The sequence below is a fragment of the Eumetopias jubatus genome, unplaced genomic scaffold (assembly GCF_037043125.1).
Source record: "Eumetopias jubatus isolate StellerSeaLion01/CBP00866 unplaced genomic scaffold, mEumJub1_p1.0 scaffold_6, whole genome shotgun sequence".
Lineage (NCBI taxonomy): Eukaryota > Metazoa > Chordata > Mammalia > Carnivora > Otariidae > Eumetopias > Eumetopias jubatus.
In genome coordinates, this window is record NW_028274812.1 from 82,881,965 (window position 1) to 82,901,302 (window position 19,338).

Below are 19,338 nucleotides of genomic sequence, written 5' to 3' on the forward strand. Positions count from 1 at the left end.
CCTGAGAATTCAGCCTCCTAGCCATCAGATGCACTTCTCCACCGTATCCTGCAGGTGGTGCTGTACTAGCAAGTACAAATGGATTCAAGTCAGGGGCTCTTCTAAGTTCTACTTTTTTCTGGGAAGTTTTGCCAAGAAACCAACTATTCCACACTGAAAAATAGAGAAAACATCACAGTCTGGCCCAGATGACTGTTTTCAGATGAAGGAGAACAGCAGTGTGGGCATCAAAGCTCCAATCTGGCCGCAAGTTACAGGGAAGGAGGCGGCTGGACCTGAGTTCGGACCCCAGCCTCATTGCCTGGATGCACAGAGCAGAGGATGGCTTCCCGCCCAGTCACCTATGCCCAAACACTCTGGTTCCAGGTGGATTTCTAACAAGTGTAAACTCCCCTCCCCTGGCCAAGAGGGCCACATCTTGGCCAGGCCACTAGGATGAGAGATTTCTCTGAGTGCTTCTGAGAAAGTCAAATGTGGCAAGCTAAGTTCAAAATTGGAGAGAAGAGCCCAAGAGTACAAATTGAAGGTTTCAGAGGCAGACCCTAAAGCAGCATAGAGAGGCAAAATAATAAAAATGCGCAGACCAGCACAGTTCTAAATGCTTTACTTAAATTATCTCACTTAATCCTCGCAAACTCCTGTAAGGAATTTGTCCAGCATCAGCAGGGTTATTTCTGGATTAATGCCTAAAGCAGGCAATTTATCCAGTGCTGACTTTTATTACTACAGGTAGAACGAGGCCGACTGGATAGAAACAGCCAGAAACAAGAAGATGCTGATTTGAAAGATGGTATGAGTGCAATCCATAAAACCCTGCTTAGAGAGCTACTTGAATTTAGAAATGCTATTCAGTAGGGTGCCTGGGTGGCTCAGTCTGTTAGGTATCTGCCTTCGGCTCAGGTCATGATCTCAGAGTCCTGGGATCGAGCCCCATGTAGGGCTCTCTGCTCAGTGGGGAGCCTGCTTCTCCCTCTCCCTCTGCCTGCTGCTCCACCTGTTTGTGCTCTCTCTTTCAAATAAATAAATAAAATGAAATAAAATGTCTAAAAAAAAAAAGAAATGCTATTCACTATGCCAACCTCCTTTACAGACATTCCAATACATAGCAAAAGCGGAAATTCACAGAGCTGCAATTCTTGGAAATTCAAGAAATATGCATTGAGCTCCATGCTAACCAAGGTTGTATTTATTACAAACACAAATTGGCTTGAAGTTCACTTGATTTTTGTTTGCTTTTTAGTTTAATTTATAACAAAGAAGTTAAAAAGAGTAAGAAGATACTGAACTAAAAAAGCCTGAACTTGACTTCCATTCCATGGTATTCATCGGAACCCTTAGGGTAACCAAGAGGGTTCCCAAGACCAGTGACTTTTGGTTGTAATACCAAGATAGTCCCAGGAAAACTGGGATGGGTTGTCACCACCCTATTTCTATGAAGTGATCAAATGTCTCATATTCTCCTTAGCATCAATGTAGAAAAGCAGGTCCAGCTGGATCTCAATTGTCTTCAACTTGGTTCTCACAGGAAAGCATTCAGTCTAACTATGCCGCCTCCAGACCATCAGTGTTGTTGGAGCTGAGGCCAAATGACTCCCTGCCAAAGGAGTCCCATAAACATAAGAGCTAATGTTTAGTGAGCATGTACTATGTGTCAGGCATAATTCTAAATGCTTTCCTTGGATTATCTCACAGAAATCTTTGTGAGATATTATTATTACGCATGTTTTTTTATTTTTTTAAGATTTTATTTATTTATTTGACAGAGAGAGACACAGGAAGAGAGGGAACACAAGCAGGGGAGTGGGAGAGGGAGAAGCAGGCTTCCCGCCGAGCAGGAAGCCCGATGCGGGGCTCGATCCCAGGACCCTGGGATCATGACCTGAGCTGAAGGCAGATGCGTAATGGCTGAGCCACCGAGGTGCCCCTATTATTACGCATTTTAGAAATAAAGAAACTAGGGCTCAGAGAGATGAATTTTCTCCAGGTCACACAACTAGCATCTACTCTCCTTAGGGCAGATGGTGATCCTTTTATAAGTCAAAGCATGTTCTGCCTGTCCTCATAATTCACCAGTGAATTCCCATTTCACTCAGAGTAAAATCCAAGGCCCATATGATGATCAAGAAGACCCTGTATGACCCCTCCTCCAACCCACCTACATCTTACCTCATCTCCTAATATTGTCCCCTCACTCCCTGAGACACTATCAGCCTCTTTTTCTCCAGTGCACCTAGCAAGTTCCCACCTCAGAACCTTTACACAGCTGTTCCCTGTATATGGGCTCATTCCTCAAATTCCTTTAGGTCTCTGCTCAAATAGGACTAGCCTAACAATCCTAGGGAAAATAGCAAACAAATACTTTCTTACACACACACACACACACACAAATTCCTTTATATACATTTTTTTTTAAGTAGGCTCCTTGCCCAGAGCAGAGCCCAATGCAGGGCTGGAACTCACAACCATGAGATCAAGACCCAGGCTGAGATCAGGAGTCAGATGCTCAACCGACTGAGCCACCCAGGACCCAGGACACATATTTATGTGTTTATTTAGTGTCTGTCTCCACACTATTCACTGAAATATATGCTTGATGTGAGCAGGGGATTTAATCTGTTCTGTTCACTGCCCCGTCCCAGGGCCCTGAACACAGAAGTTCAATAAATCTTGAACAGGTGAATTAATCGATGAAGAAGCAAGGACTGGAGCCCAAGCTGGCCAACTCCAGAGCCTAAGCTCTGAATCCATTGCTCTACCATCTCCCCTCCAAGAGAGAGCGCTCTCGTGTTGGGAGGGAAGGTTACCCATGGTGAATTCTAAAATAACATGAGCAAGACTTCAAAGAGAGCTTTAGTAAGATGACTTGAACTTACTTTATTTCTGTCTGGCACTTACCTTAATTAGAATGTTTAAAGAAGTTTTATAAGGTTTAAAATCTGAGAAGAGTGTAACAATACGAAACTTCACTTCCTGCTTTGGCTTGTATAGAGACTTGTCTGTTTGAATGAAGACAGTCATTCTCTTGGTCTCAAATGATAAGCGCGTACTATTAGAAAATAAAATCTCATCCTGGGCCCGTCCAGTTACATGCAGCTCATAAATCCCGTCTGCACTGTTCAGAGGTAGCTGGAGAAAATAAAGAGATCAGACAAATGACATTCTCATTTTACCTCAAAAGTGTTTTTAATTATAAGTCAGACTAGAACATTTAAATCCATAGTACTATTAAAAGTAATTGCCATGTTGAAAAACTCACCCCTCCTAGGCACCAACATTAAATAATTTGTTTTCCCTCCTAACATCCTGTAGTTTTCTCTCCAGCTAAATTGCAGGGTTCCTGGAATGGAGGGCTCAGCAGCAGTCACCTTGTCATTTCCTATTCCAAGTGCAAGTTCTTCCTCGCGGTTGCCGTGGGTCGGAATATCTAGTATCTCTCAACACTTTTTCCATGTCTCCCTAGTTGAAGCTGTCAACTGGTGAAAAGCACATTTGTGCAAGACTCGTTTCCTTGCTGTACTCTCTGGAGCTCTTTCCTACCGCGCACACGCTTCCTGCACCCTGCACAGCACAGGTCATGGTCCCGGGAAGGATGGGGGCGCGGCTGCTCTCCTGGGGCACTTACTAACAGAATTCCCACCTCCCAGCAGGAACAGACCCGAAGCTGTACTCAGCAGTTTACGTGACCTGTGTCATTTCACCTGATGACAATCCTTCAGGCGGGTACTCTAACACCGTTTTATAAACAAGGAAACTGGGGCTTGGACGAGTTTGGGAAGTCGCTCCAGGTCACGAGCAGAGATGCAAACCCATGATGAGCTATGCTACTCTAACAAAAGCCTCCGTGCAGTGGCTTTGAACATGTCCGACAATTCTCCAACTCTCTGCCCTTCCAAAGGTAGAGCCGCCTTCTCCAGACTTAGGTACTTGCTTCTCAAGAAGAGAATGAAGCTGTGTCATAGAAAGGGTAGCTTCTGCCTGGTTCTCCCTTTCTCTCTGGGATTCTTCTCTCTGGGGGAATCCAACTGCCATGATGAGGACACTCAGGAAGCCTGTAGAGAGGGCACCTGGGTGGTTCAGTTGGTTAAGCGACTGCCTTCGGCTCAGGTCATGATCCTGGAATCCCAGGATCGAGTCCCACATCGGGCTCCCTGCTGATCAGGGAGTCTGCTTCTCCCTCTGACCCTCTTCCCTCTCATGCTCTCTATCTCTCATTCTCTCTCTCTCAAATAAATAAATAAAATCTTTAAAAAAAAAAAAAGAAGAAGAAGAAGCCTGTGGAGAGGCCCACAAAGGGAGAAACTGAGGCCTCCCACCAACACCCAGCACCAGCTTGATAGCCATGTGAATGAGATACCTTACAGAGGAACCCCAGCCCTGGTGAAGCCTGCAGGTGACTGCAAGGCTAACTGACATCTTTTTTTTTTTTTTAAAGATTTTATATATTTATTTGAGAGAGAGAATGAGAGATAGAGAGCACATGAGAGGGGGGAGGGTCAGAGGGAGAAGCAGACTCCCTGCTGAGCAGGGAGCCCGATGCGGGACTCGATCCCGGGACTCCAGGATCATGACCTGAGCCGAAGGCAGTCGCTTAACCAACTGAGCCACCCAGGCGCCCAAGGCTAACTGACATCTTGACTGTAGCCTTGCAATATCCCAAATCAGAACAACCCAACTCTGCAGTCCCCATATTCCTGACCCACAGAAATTGTGAGAAGCAATAGAAGTTTATTATTGTTCTATGCCAAAGCTTTGGGATGATCAGTCACACAATAGACTAGCATACCTGATTTTCAGTTGGTTTTCGCCTTAATAAACCTGTGGTTCTAAAACTAAATTCTGACTCATTTTTGCAAATAAGTTTTGTCCACAGAAAGCTTGGAGATCTTCCAGTCATAGCAGCTACCTGAAAGCTAGCAAGATGGATAAGAACATAAAGGAAATGTAACAAAGCGCCAATAAAATCGTCAGCAAAAAATATTTAGGGAGGGCACCTGGGTGGCTCAGTGCTTAAGCATCTGCCTTGGGCTCAGGTTATGATCCCAGGATCCTGAGACCGAGCCCCACATCGGGCTCCCTGCTCTGCGGGAAGCCTGCTTCTCCCTCTCCCACTCCCCTTGCTTGTGTTCCCTCTCTCACTGTGTGTCTCTCTCTGTCAAATAAATAAATAAAAATCTTTAAAATATATATATATTTAGGGAGATAAGTACTGATGTCCACAATTTACTTGGAGATACATTTAAAAAATAAGATGAATTAATGGATGGAGAAACAGATAGATGGATAGACATGTGACAGAGCAAATATGGTAAAATGTTAATGGGAGATTCTGAGTGGTGGGTATAAAGTGTTCACTAAGAAACTCCTTCAGGTTTTTGTATATTTGCAAATTTCTTAATAAAAAGTTAGAAAAAAAACAACCAGTAGCATCACATTCAAATAACCTCCAGTGTCGAGTTCAGCTTTTCTTCAATAAACATTTATTGAGCACCTTCTAGCTCCAGGTTGTTCTAAGTTCTTGGGAAAAAACATGAACCAAAGATGTGTGCCCTAGTAGGGCTGGGAGTCTAGCCTTGGAACCTGCATTCTTATATTCAATTTTCTCAAATGATACCTCAGCTCTCAGATTCTTTTAAATAGATATTTTAATCCTAAAAGCAGGACACGATCTATGCCAGCATATCATATACTGACATATGGCAAAGATTCATAAATACTTCATGTTTAAAATATGGTATTTGATAGGATTGCTTTTCATGGTTTGGATATAGTTTGATCATTTTTAGGCTCCAGAACAGATAGATTGAAGATTTACAGCAAATTAAAGATGAAGAGGCCCAAAACTAAAGAGGCCCATTAATCACAAGAACGCCAAGGAGTTAAAGGAGATGTAACACAAAATGTGTCCAAAAACATTCTCTCCATGCCCTACTCTGTCCTCCTTCAGAGAGCTGGCACTGCCTCACGAGGAGAGAGCTATCTTTCTGCTCCGTTCAGCTACCCCAAGTAATTTGCTTTCTCAACTGCCCCATTAGAAAACTTGCCTCCCCCTCCTGCATATGTAAGATTTACATAATTCAAGATGCTCAAAGCCTCAGTGTTAATCCCAGGGCTGGAAAGTCAGAGATGACAAGTGAACTTGGTATATCTGTAGACCAGGGGTGACTCTAGAAGCCACGGGGCATCACTATATGCCTTCGGGTGCCCCCGCAGACTCCACATGGTACTACAGCTCCAGAGCCGTAGTAGAGACCTTAGCCTTCCATTGTTGACAGCAGAGGGGCAGAATGAGGAGAATGAAGAAAACACCGTGGATTGGAAGCAATCTCTACAAAAGTTTCTCTCTGTACCAGACCTAGGATGGGTTGTAACCTGCTCCCCACAGTGGAGAGGACCCCAGAAGTAAAAGCTCCTGAATCTCTGCTGATCAATTGCCTTCGGCCTTCTTGGGGTCACAATTACTGAAAGACTTCCCAGGATTGGTAATAAAGAGGTTCCCTCATCAGAGATTTCCAGATCTCTTATACAAGAACCAATTATTTACCCACAGAGATTTGGGATTCCTGTATGTTGAGCCGAGAGCAGATGGCTGGAGAAAGAGACAATTCCCACAGATGACACTGTCTAGCAGAAGGCCAAGAGTCAGGGAGTGTGAAACATCACGGGGCTTTGATCAGCAAAGTATTGACGAGCATCTGAGTTGGGCATGCTCAGGGCGTAAGATTCTCATTATGCAAAGTGTATTCTGTGTATTCATGTGTATACATAAATGCAAATTTTCTGAGGAAATGTTTGCTCTTTGCCCAGGGTATCAAAGGAAGGTATGCTCAAAAAGGTCCTTGTGGGGGCGCCTGGGTGGCTCAGTCGGTTAAGCGACTGCCTTCGGCTCAGGTCATGATCCTGGAGTCCTGGGATCAAGTCCCAGATCGGGCTCCCTGCTCAGCGAGGAGCCTGCTTCTCCCTCTAACCCTCCCCCCTTTCATGTACTCTCTCTCTTTCATTCTCACTCTCTCAAAATAAATAAATAAATCTTTTTTTTTTTTAAAAAAAAAGGTCCTTGCAGGGAGGGTGGGGGTAACTGGCTCAGTCAGTGGAGCATGTGACTCTCGATCTTGGGGTTGTAAGTTTGATCCCCGCATTGCGCAGAGAGTTTACTTTAAAATAAAAATAAATAAAAATTTTAAAAAGATCCTTGGTGGGTAAGGAACTAATCTGGGTTAACTAAAACCATTTTGCCTTCTCTAAAAGATCAGTTGTCAAGGAAACTGAGACAACACAACAGCATTTATCCTACTCTATTTCATTAATAATGCTAGTTACTAAGAGTAGTGGAGATTTCAAATAACTTTTATTTTTTTTAATTTATTTATTTATTTATTTCAGAGAGAGAGAGAGAATGAGAGATAGAAAGCACGAGAGGGAAGAGGGTCAGAGGGAGAAGCAGACTCTCAGGGAGCCCGATGTGGGACTCGATCCCGGAACTCCAGGATCATGACCTGAGCCGAAGGCAGTCGCTTAACCAACTGAGCCACCCAGGCACCCCTCAAATAACTTTTAAAATACAGTTGAGGAATTTAAGATGTCAGTTTCTATTAAAAATATTTTTTAAATATTAGACATAAAATAAACTTTAAAAACATTTCTAACTTTTTTAAAAGCCACTCCTTCATTTTAAGATGGACTTATTTACAGAGAGAATATAAGAAATTTCTCCTAGCATATTTTGTGCAAAAAATAATCTTTATATTAAGCATCAATTTTTTTATTTATTCTTATTAAAAGCTGCTTGTAGTATATCAAAAGTAGAAACAATGGGCTAATCAGATATTAAAAACACATTTGTTCCAATACAGTAAAACATTCATATTTTACAGCAAAAATTCATGAGAACCTTAAAAAACAATTTAAAATATTACATTTACAAACATCAGAATACAAGTGCACACTCCAAAAGCTGGGTCTATTTTAACTGAAAACTCATAACAATACAGAACTTTATTTTTGCCAAGCATGATCACATTTTCCCAGATACTTTATGACTAAGCCTTTAAATTTCTGTTTTACTAGAAAAGGGATATAGTTCTAAATATAATCTCTAGTAAAGCTCTCAATAGGTTGAGCGTTATATCTACAACAATAGAAATGGCATTAATATTAAAGACAAATACAGGATGTTGGAGTTCGTATTTCACATAGGTAAGACTTAAAAGAATCATAGCAGCCAAATTCCAGCTTCATGATAGTTTAGACGAGTATAGTTTATAATAAATTGGCATTACTGGAACAAGCCCAGGTGCCCTCGTCCCGCCTGATGCCCTCTCTGGTCAGCCTTTCTACACTTCTAGTCTGTGCACCTGCAGGCTTCTCCGATGAAATCAGGCAGCGGTATTTTAAACCAGTTCCTGGGGGCGCCTGGGTGGCTCAGTCAGGTAAGCGTCTGCCTTGGCTCAGGTCATAATCTCAGGGTCCTGGGATGGAGCCCCACACCTGGCTCCCTGCTCAGCAGGGAGTGTGCCTCTCCCTCTGCTCCTCCCCACCCTCGTGCTCTCCCACTCTCTCTCAAATAAATTAATTATTTTTAAAAAATAAAAAAATAAACTGTGTTTCATGGACTTAATGTAGGACAATCGTATTACTGTAGGACAATTGTATTACACAGGATTTATTTTAATCTTTCTGCTGTAGGACAATTGTATTACACAGGATTTATTTTAATCTTCTCATTGGAATATTCCTTCAACAGCATATGGCCAACATCTAATGTTTAAGCATACATGAATGCAATGCCATGTTTTATTATCAATGAGATTGGGTTCCCCCCCTTTCCACCTGCTTTGCCTCTTTTTCCCTACTTTCTATTTAACAGTAGAAAAGCAATTATATTTCTTAGTAAGAAAAGCACAAACATAGTAGGTAAGAAACAGCAGTATGGGATATAAGTGATTTTTATAAACTACTGTTTGGGAGCACTGTATTCTCTAGGATCGACCCACCCCCACCCCCACCCCGCGGAGAAAGGAATGTGGTTTCTGAATGTGTTTCATAAATAACCTTCAATAAGTAATGGAGGAAATGGGGAACCCTGGCTCATCAAGTAATGCTGATCCTACATTAAGTATGTAAAGTGTCAGGGCTAAAGTTGTTCAAAAGAAAACCACAGGCCCAAGGTGGACTAGTTTGCTCTCAGAAGAGCAAACCAAGACTTAATTGCAGTTTCAACCTCTCCAGGAGTTTACTTTTAGGCCAATCAATCTGGAACTTTCTGACAAGCACCAATGAGGTAATCTGTCACATGCGCCCTCTCCATCCCCACCCCACCGCCAAAGGAAGATGAGGTAATCTGCAGGATAAGACCCCATGCCCTTCCCCCTAAGGGAAGGTGACCTTGCCTGGAACAATCCTTTCTTTTCTTTTGCTAATAACTTCCTTGCCCCACCCTCCTTCCTACAAAAATCTTCCACATTGTACAACTAGAGCTCCCCTCTACTTGCTAGATGGGATCCTGCCCAACTGCTTAATAAAGCCAATTAGATCTTCAAATTTACTAGGCTGAGTTTTGTTTTTTTAACAAAGTCATCAGTCATCTATTCTCAGAAAAGTATACCAAATGGCATCTCTTGTTGGATGCCGTGGTCACCGTTCTCTATTGTATATTCAAAGTGTTAAGCTCCAAAACAAAACATAGTAATAAAAGTACAAACTCCCAAATCAAAGCTATGACAAGTAGGATCAGTTCACAAACAGCATGTAATCATCAGGTTTCATGACTTTCTCAAAATAATAACCCCTTTCCACTTCTATAGCAAATTTTACAGCACTTTCACATCTTACTTCACCTCTGGGGTATCCCCTGTGAAACAGGCAGTTTCTTTATCCCCTTTTCCAGGTCTGGGACAAGGGTGAGGTGGGTGAGGCCCTGGCCTCAGGTGCAAAACTCAAGAAGACAAAAAAATTCAGTAATCAAGATAAATAATTTCTTAATATTTAAAATAGAAGTAACGCAAACAATTAAATTATGAACAAAAAAAAAAAAAGAAAATGTTTAAACAAAGACAGGATCGGTATCATCAATGCCTCAGCCTTCAATATGGCTCAGCAGAGCACTCCACTCTTCCGGGACAGAGAAACTGAAGGACAGAGTGTTCATTACACCCTCTAAACTCTAAGGTTCTTTAAGGCAGATGCAGGTGTCTGTGACAATAGTCCAGGCCAGTTTCCCTCAGTGAAGTTCCCTGTTTTACAAGAGGAAAATCCCTGCTATGACTTTGAAGAGGCTGATAACCAATCTCCCTGAAGTAACAGTATTCTTAATCTAAAGGTAGAACTGAACTCAAGCCAAACTCACAAGGAATGCAAATTAATATAAAGGCCAACAAAATGTTAAATTGTTTCACTGATCAATGCAATGTATATTTCTGAAACCAAATTTTTTAAATGGATACTTACTGATGGAAGAATAAGTGTCTTGAAAGAGCCTAAAAGCAAAACAGGGAAGAAAATAGAGTCATAATTTGAATATGATGATATAATACACAACTCCGAAGACTCTCCTAATACTCTTTCAGATGCAGAAGGAATCATAAGCTTACAGAATCACAAACTTATTTGGTCAAAACAAAACAATTTTATTAAAGCCCAGAACACCTGAGACATTACTACACAACCTCGTGCCAAAGAATTAAGGAAAGCTGAGCCAGACTTGAAAAGCCATCAGTGGGTGAATCCTCACAAAAAAAACAGTTTAAGTTCTGCTGCTCTTTTCCATTAGCATTTCTGTTGTCACTGTTGCTGCTTCAAGGTTCTATACATTGGAGGGACGACACTTCAATCTGTGTTGAAAAAGAAGCTGAGGTTTATTTCTTATGTTCTCAGACCCTCATGATAAAGGAAGAAAAGGAAGGCATTAGTCACATCAGGGGTGAGCTGGGACTCCTAACTGACTCACTGGTATTAGAGTCATGCAGACTTCTTTTCATGTACAGTTTCTAAACATAGGACCGCTAACTTAACTCATGCCAATTTCTCATCCAATCTAATTACTTCAAGGGAAAAAATATTTCAAGTTAAAAATAAAAGAGTACTTATCCAAAGTTCCGATTTAAGTGACATGAATTCAGAGGTGAGGAGGGACCCTCACAGTTCCCTCATTTAAGAAATACTTGTGAATATTTATGAAGTATTTACCACAATGAGCAAGACAGACATGGTCCCGGTCCTCCTGGAAGCCACATGTGTCTATCCTATAGGAAGAGACCGACACCAGAGCAGAGCACAATACAGAGCAGGGGGTAAGCAAGTGGCCTCTGGAATTAGACTCCACCAGTTCTATACTTGAAAAAGTTACCTGATTATCTGGGTTTGATTTTTTCATCCATAAAATGAGTATTTTGATAATAGTACCAATCTCATAAGGTGGTCGTGAAGAATAAGTATGTTGATACCTAGAAAGTGTACATACAGAGCAGTGTCTGGCACGTAGGAAACACTTGATAAATGTAAATCATTGTAGCGCCAGCAAACTTGGAAGAGATATCTGCTGGGGATGTCAGCATGCCTCTACAGCAGGGTCTCCCAATTTTTATAATGGAGCACTCAGTCAATCAGTACACATCACCAATGTCACATTAGATTATAAAGTCATATATATGCACTTTTCTCAACCAAATTATTAAATATTAGAAAACCTTAATTTCTTAGTTTTGCCCAAGAAAATAATAGAAATAAAAGCTAGTACATTTTCTGCCTACACCCTTACAAATGGTCTTGCACAATACCCAATGTGTGCACACCCACCTGAAGACCACTGCCCCAGTGGGCCTCAGTGATATACAAATACGTTTTCAAGCAGCAGATAAGCCATTCATCAAAATCTCTTATCACCTTGCACAAATCAGTTTATCCAATAACTGTCACCATAGGAAGCAAAGAGGAGGACTCTTAAATAATAGGACATTGGACAAAAAGTGTCTTGAAAAGGTGAAGAAAGAGAAACACCTGAACAAAAACAGTGCAATATGGAAGGGCTACAATAAGAATAGGGCAGAGCCCACCTCATAGGGATCAGGAGAAGGCTTCTAGAGAAAATGATGCCAGAAGTCTAGGATTATAGAATGAAAAATTAGCCAGATGAGAAAGTAAGGGAAGAGTTTCTAGGCAGAGCAGCAGGAAATGCAAAAGAGTGGAGCTCCGCATGAGTCTACAGAAGCAAAGAGCTGGCAGGGAGAGGACTATAGAGATGAAGCTGGACCAGATCCTGAAAGGCCTTTTACACAGAGTGAGTCCTGGCCAGATCATCCCAGGTTATGCTGCTATCCCAGCATCCTGATGTAGCATTTGTCCCGAATCTTTTTGGTTTAGTAAAATATTGTTATGAGATGGGTTTAATTTGCACAAGATTTAACTTTGAAATATTGTAATCATGCTTTGGTAATATCTTAACTTGTGGGAAGAAACTTCTCATTAAGTTCTTTTTTTTTAAGATTTTATTTATTTATTTGAGAGAGAGAGTGAGAGAGAGAGAGCACACGAGAGGGGGGATGGTCAGAGGGAGAAGCAGACTCCCTGCTGAGCAGGGAGCCCGATGCGGGACTCGATCCTGGGACTCCAGGATCATGACCTGAGTCAAAGGCAGTCGCTTAAACAACTGGGCCACCCAGGCGCCCAAGTTCTTTTTAATGGGATAGGCATATTCTATACTGAAATGAAGTGAAATTTGAGAAGCCCAATGATATTGCAGCAACGAAACTTGGTGAAACAGTCAAAAGAACCATAAATACAGACAATTTACTTGACAAGTTCTGTGTTGTAAAAATATTTGTTGAAGGGAGTCATAGTACTTTCCAGGCAAAAAGACAAACCCTGTAAGATATCTGGACTGAAACATTTAAATAGCTCAGTATGGGGGATAGATGAAAGAATTGAAAATATCCTCCATAGAGCAGCTCTATGATCTTAACATGTACCTCAACATATGTGAAGAGAGTGTGTTCTCAATTAAAAATATACCAACAATGAATATACAGAATTTGAAAAAACAATACCATTTACATTAGCATCCCCCCAAAAAAAGAAATACTTAGGTATAAATCTAATGAAATGTGTACAAGATCTATATGAAGAAACTACAAAACTCTGATAAATGAAATCAAGGAAGATCAAGGAAGGATTAAATAAATGAGGAGATATTCAATGTTCATGGATAGAAAGACTCAATATTGTCAAGACATCAGTTCTTCTCAACTTGATCAATGCAATCCTAATCAAAATCCCAGAAAGTTATTTTATGAACGTCAACAAACTGATTCTAAAGTTTATCTGGAGAGGCAAAAGACCCAGAATAACCATCACAATACTGAAGGAGAACAAAGCTGGAAGACCAGTGCTATCAACTCCAAGACTTACTGCAAAGCTACAGTAATCAAGGCAATGTGGTATTGGCAAAAGAACAGACAAACTGATCAATGGAACAGAAGAGAGATCCCAGAAATGGACCCTTACTAATATGGTCGAATGATCTTTGGCAAATGAGCAAAAGCAATGCAATGGAACAAAGATAGTCTCTTCAACAAATAATGCTGGAACAATGGACATCCACATGCAAAAAAGTGAATCTAGACACAGACCTCACCCCCTTCAGAAAAACTGACTCAAAATGGATCATAGACTTAAATATAAAATGCAAAACTATAAAACTCCTAGAATATAACATAGGAGAAAACCTAGATGACCTTGGTCTTTTTAAGATACAATCCATTAAAGAAATAATTCAGGGGCACCTAGGTGGCTCAGTCGGTTAAGCATCTGCCTTCAGCTCAGGTCGCGATCACCAGGACCTGGGATTGAACCCCATGTCAGCCTCCCTGCTCAGGGGAGAAGGGGGTGGGGGTGTCCTGCTTCTTCCTCCCCCCCCAACTCATGCTCTCTCTCTCTCAAATAAATAAATAAAATCTTTTAAAAAAAGAATTCATGAGCTGGACTTCATCAAAATTAAAAACTCCTGCTATGCAAAAGACAATGTCAAGAGAATGAGAAGAAACGCCACAAATTGGGAAAAAATATTTGCAAAAGACACATCTGATAGAGGACTATAGTCCAAAATCTACAAAGAACTCTTAAAACTCAACAATAAGAAAATAACTGACTAAAAAATGGGCCAAAGTCATTAACAAACAACTCAGCAAAGAAGATACACAGACGGCAAATAAGCATAATAAAAGATGCTCCGCGTCATAGGGAAATGCAGATTAAACAATAAGATACCAAGACACTGGTATCAGTCACTGACAACATCAAATGCTGGCCAGGATGTGGAGCAATAGGAACTCTCACATACTGCTGGTATGCAATGCAAAACGGTACAGCCACTTGGAAAGACAGTTTAGCAACTTCTTAAAAAACTAAACATGATCTTACCATACAATCCAGCAATTACACTTCTTGGTACTTACTCAAAAGAGCTGAAAACTTATGACCACACAAAAATCTGCATGCAGATATTTACAGCAGCTTTATTTATAATTGCCAAAGCTTGGAAGCAACCAAGTTTCCTTCAGTCAGTGAATGAACAAATAAACTGTGATACATCTAGACAATGGAATATTATTCAGCTCTAAAAAGAAATGAGCTATCAAGCCATGAAAAGACATACAGAGGAACCTTAAATGCATATTGCAAAGTGAAAGAAGCCAGTCTGAAAAGGCTACATACTGCATGATTCCAAATAAATGACATTCTGGAAAAAAAAGCGAAACTATGGATATGATAAAAAGATCAGGTTGCTGCGAGGTGGTATGGAGAGATGAATGGGCAGAGAACAGAGGGTTCTCAGGGCAGTGAAAATACTCTGTACGGTATTATAATAATGGTTATATGTCATTATACATTTGCCAAAACCCATGGAATATACAATGCCAAGAGTGAACCCTAGTGAAAACAATGGAACTTGGTTGATCATGATGTGTTCACTCTTGCTAAAAAGAAAAAAGGTACCATTCTGGTTAGTGATGTTGATGACAGGGGAGGCTGGGCATGTATGGGGACAGGGATAATATGGGCAATCTGCAAAAAAAAAAAAAAAAAAGCCTTTATTTGAATGTTCAAATCGTCTGATCATTCCATTATATATGTTTATAATATAATGATATATAATATATAAATATATATATTATATATATGACATACATATTTATATATTGTTATATATAAATAATATAAATAAAAGATTATGCTGCTCTATAATTAAACAGATGACTAATTGAGGGAGAAGAAAAAGTTCTTCTTTACCATAGAATTCCAACTAGTAAATATAGAAGGAATCATGGAATTAGGAAATTTCACAACTATCATGGTAATAACTGATTCAAGCAATAATCATTAATCTTGTGTGTACAAACTGGGTGAGACTCGTGAGAAATAATGAACTATTGTTTTAAACTGCTAGGTTTGGGGGTGGTTCACTCACAGAAACGGATGACTAGAACACTTTTTTTTTTTAAGATTTTATTTATTTATTTGAGAGAGCGAGAATGAGAGAGAGAGAGCACATGAGAGGGGGGAGGGTCAGAGGGAGAAGCAGACTCCCTGCTGAGCAGGGAGCCCGATGTGGGACTCGATCCCGGGACTCCAGGATCATGACCTGAGCCGAAGGCAGTCGCTTAACCAACTGAGCCACCAGGCGCCCTAGAACACTCTTGAAATAGATTAACTAGCAAACGTCTAAAGGTGCACAGTGCAGCACAATAACCTCTAGCCACAACGGCTATTGAAATGAGCAACTGAAATGTGCTACAAATGCAAAATACACCCCATATTTCTAAGACTTAAAAAAGCAAAAAGAATGTGAACTATCTCAGCAATAATTTTATAGTGAGTACATGTTGAACTGGTAATATTTACGAATTATTGGATTAAATAAAGTATATTATTAAAATTAATTTTATCCGATTTTCCTTACCTTTTTTTGAAAGATTTTATTTTTAAGTAATTTCTACACCCAACATGGGGCTTAAACCCACAACCCCAAGATCAAGAGTCACATGATCCACTGACTGAGCCAGCCAGGCACCCCCATTTTTTTTTAAAGATTTTATTTATTTATGCCAGACAGAGAGAGAGAGAGCACTCAAGCAAGCATGGGGCAGGGATGGGGGGAGGTTTGCACAGGGAGAGAGCCAAGCCGACTCCATGCTGAGCACAGAGCCCATTGTGTGGCTCAATCTCAGGACCCTGAGATCATGGTGACATGAGCCAAAACCAAGAATCGATGCTTAACCAACTGAGTCACCCAGGTGCCCCTATGTTTTACTTTTTTATTTTGGTTACTAGAAAATGTCCTATTACATATGTGGACATATGTGGTAGAACCATACTTCCATTGGATAATGTTAGTCTAGAGGATGGAAGACTCACATTTCTGCTTAGAAGCAATAAACAATCAACTAGATCTGATGGGTACAATTTTTAAATTTGGTGAATAAAATAATAATAGATAATATTTATAGTGTTATAAAAGCATTACATATATTAACTGATCTAATCCGCATCACAATCCTATTAAGTATTATTTTCCTTATCTTACAAATGAGAACCCTAGGGGCGCCTGGGTGGCTCAGTCGTTAAGCGTCTGCCTTCGGCTCAGGTCATGGTCCCAGGATCCTGGGATCGAGCCCCGCATCGGGCTCCCTGCTCCGCGGGAAGCCTGCTTCTCCCTCTCCCGCTCCCCCTGCTTGTGTTCCCTCTCTCGCTGTGTCTCTCTCTGTCAAATAAATAAATAAAATCTTTAAAAAACAAAACAAAACAAATGAGAACCCTGAGTCACAGAGACATTAAGTGACCTGCCCAAGGTCACACACAGAAAAGAAGTAACAGAGCCAAGATTCTAACCCAGGCAGCCCGGCTCTTGGGCCTGAGCTGTAAACTGCCACTCCATGCTGCCTCTCAGCACAAGAACAGCAACTGTACCTTTGCGCTTTTCCCCTACATACTCTTGATTATTGCATAAGTTCCCCAGCCTAGAGAGCCTCTTTGTGCATGTTATCACCACTCCATCACAGATGTTCACAACCTCTATTATCTCAGGACTCCTCTCCTCAGCTCTATGCTAGTCATCAGAGAACCTGGGGATTCTTCTTTATCCATGTTTCTCCCAAACTTCAGAGTTCTGCTATAAGCACTGCAATAGCAAAACTAATTTTAAAACAATTCGCCTTATACAAAAACTTCTGAAAAGGATATAAAACTCGAAAATTTCCCAATTCTCTTATCACTTCTTCATACTACAGTTTTGATACATTTGAGGTTAATTTCAAGATCTGAAAAATCCTTAAAAATAACCATATTATGTCTATAGCTGGGACGCCAGGGAAGCCAGGGGTTTTGTGGGGAGTGCTCCTGTGATCAGTACCTGGAGTAGGGAAGGGAAAGGAAGGGGACAGGCCTGGGGAGAGGGGGAGGCAGAGTTGCAAAACAGGCTCCAGAGGTGAGATGCTAGAAGAGCCAAGATCTTTGAGAACTGTTCTGAACCAGGGGGACGGGGCTGGACCTTCATCCAAGGAGGGGTGCCCCTTGGGCAAGGCGGTTCTCTTTAGCAGATGCAAGCCCCAAAGGGGGCTGGCTGTGAGGGTGGTCTGCCGAAGCACTCCCAGGAGCTGGAGGAAGCCTGTCCTTCTCTGAAGGGCTCTACCTGGGTGGTACAGAACAGCATCCACAACAATATCCCACACTAGGAGAAAATGGACAAAATTAAACCGCCGAAAGCGGAGCCCCATCAAACCAGTACCCTTGATTACGGAGAGGTATTTATCTTTCATTACTTTAGGATAAGTCATGGGGTTGACCATTTTGTCAGTCCAGTGACTTGGAGGAAACAATGTGCTTCCTTTCCAACATGGCCTGACACACAGTCTACCTCCCATCACTGGCAAATTTACAAAGACTGTGTATGTGTGTGTGTGTGTGTGTGTGTGTGTGTGTGTGTGTGGTGTGTGTGTGTGTGTGTGTGGTGTGTGTGTGTGTGTGTGTGTGTGTGTGGTGTGTGTGTTGGGGCAGGGGGGCCAGGGCGGGGGTATTTATTTTTATCTAAGAGACAGCAAACAAGAGAAAGTAAAAAAAAAAAAAAGAAAAAAAAAAACAGCTGTGAATCTACAATCCAAATAAATGCAGTAGGTTGATTAATCGGAAGGGCAAGCATTTCAGCAACTCAAGACCAGCTACCCAGATCTGAACTGCAGGAAATCCCATTTCATAGAACTTTTTTTTTTAATGTAGCCCTTTTGGTTCAAACCTTCGAGGGGTTTTCTCGTTAGAGAAAAATTGGAAGAGGAAGTTGACCGCATGCCTGGCTCTCACTACTCTGACACATGATGGTGTCTTCATAGGTCCAGGAAAAACAGAGGCAGAAACAGAAGCTGTTCCCAAAAGCGGGAGCGCCGGGACAGAGATGTCCCACCCACCCATAATTCTTGCTAGATTCAGGGAGTGGCTTGAAGGATGTGTAGAGAGAGATCCAATTTAAAGCCCACTCACTGGTCTCATGTGTCGTTATTAAAAGGTCAACTTTAAGTACTTGACATTTTTTTCAACTTGTGTTCTCTCCAAATTTACAAACGCAGCTTGGAATGTCTTAGGCACTTGCTCAGCCTTATGTGAAAGTCCTAACATTCTAGCAATAATTTACACAGCCAAAACCTAAAACTGGGAGCAGAGTGGTGGGAATGTAGATGAGGAATAGTAATCTCTTCCTGTGCTGTTGCTAGGCTGAAGATTAAATAGCAAACCGTTGTGACCATTTCTGCTCCCTCTGAGCAAGGTTCCACTCAGACACGGGAAACAGGCACCATCTCTGGAAACACTCACTAACTGGCACTTCTTTAAATCACGGACTAAAGATCCGCTCTGGGACGAAAAGTCCTTCTCAACATTACTGTAGATAAGTCTGTAAAACTCAGGTCATTTTTGTGTGTAACCACAGAAAGTCAATCTTAGAACCCTTTCAGATGTTTTCTCCTTCCCAACACTGCCGAAGCCACTCAAAAGAAACCTTGTTTTAAGGCTTCACACTTGGCACAAGCCGGAGAGCTGGCCGTTTGATTTACAAATAGAGTCAAGCTATTTTTAAGTTGTGTAATAAGCATACACAAAAACTAACCTTCCCTTAGCTTTTTAAACACACTCTATAATGCCGTATGCTGCCTCCTCTAACATCTGCGCTCACAAAATAGCTCTGTGGAGAACTGCTGAGGGAAGGGGTGATGTGTGACTGGAAATCCAACAGATCCAGAAATATTCTCTATGGGAAAAAAAAAACAGCTTTTCCACTATATGCATATACATATATATATATAT

At 41.3% G+C, this 19,338-nt stretch overlaps 1 protein-coding gene across 1 annotated transcript in view; it reads right to left on the minus strand.

The window, feature by feature from the left end:
- CD109 (CD109 molecule) overlaps positions 1 to 19,338 on the minus strand; it is a 123,489-nt gene that overhangs the window by 90,302 nt on the left and 13,849 nt on the right. The window contains exons 3-4 of the mRNA XM_028097760.2: positions 10,444 to 10,472; positions 2,896 to 3,126 (exon numbers count right to left, since the gene is read on the minus strand). Of these exons, the coding sequence (XP_027953561.1) occupies positions 2,896 to 3,126; positions 10,444 to 10,472 (260 nt within the window). The remainder of the gene's footprint in view (positions 1 to 2,895; positions 3,127 to 10,443; positions 10,473 to 19,338) is intronic.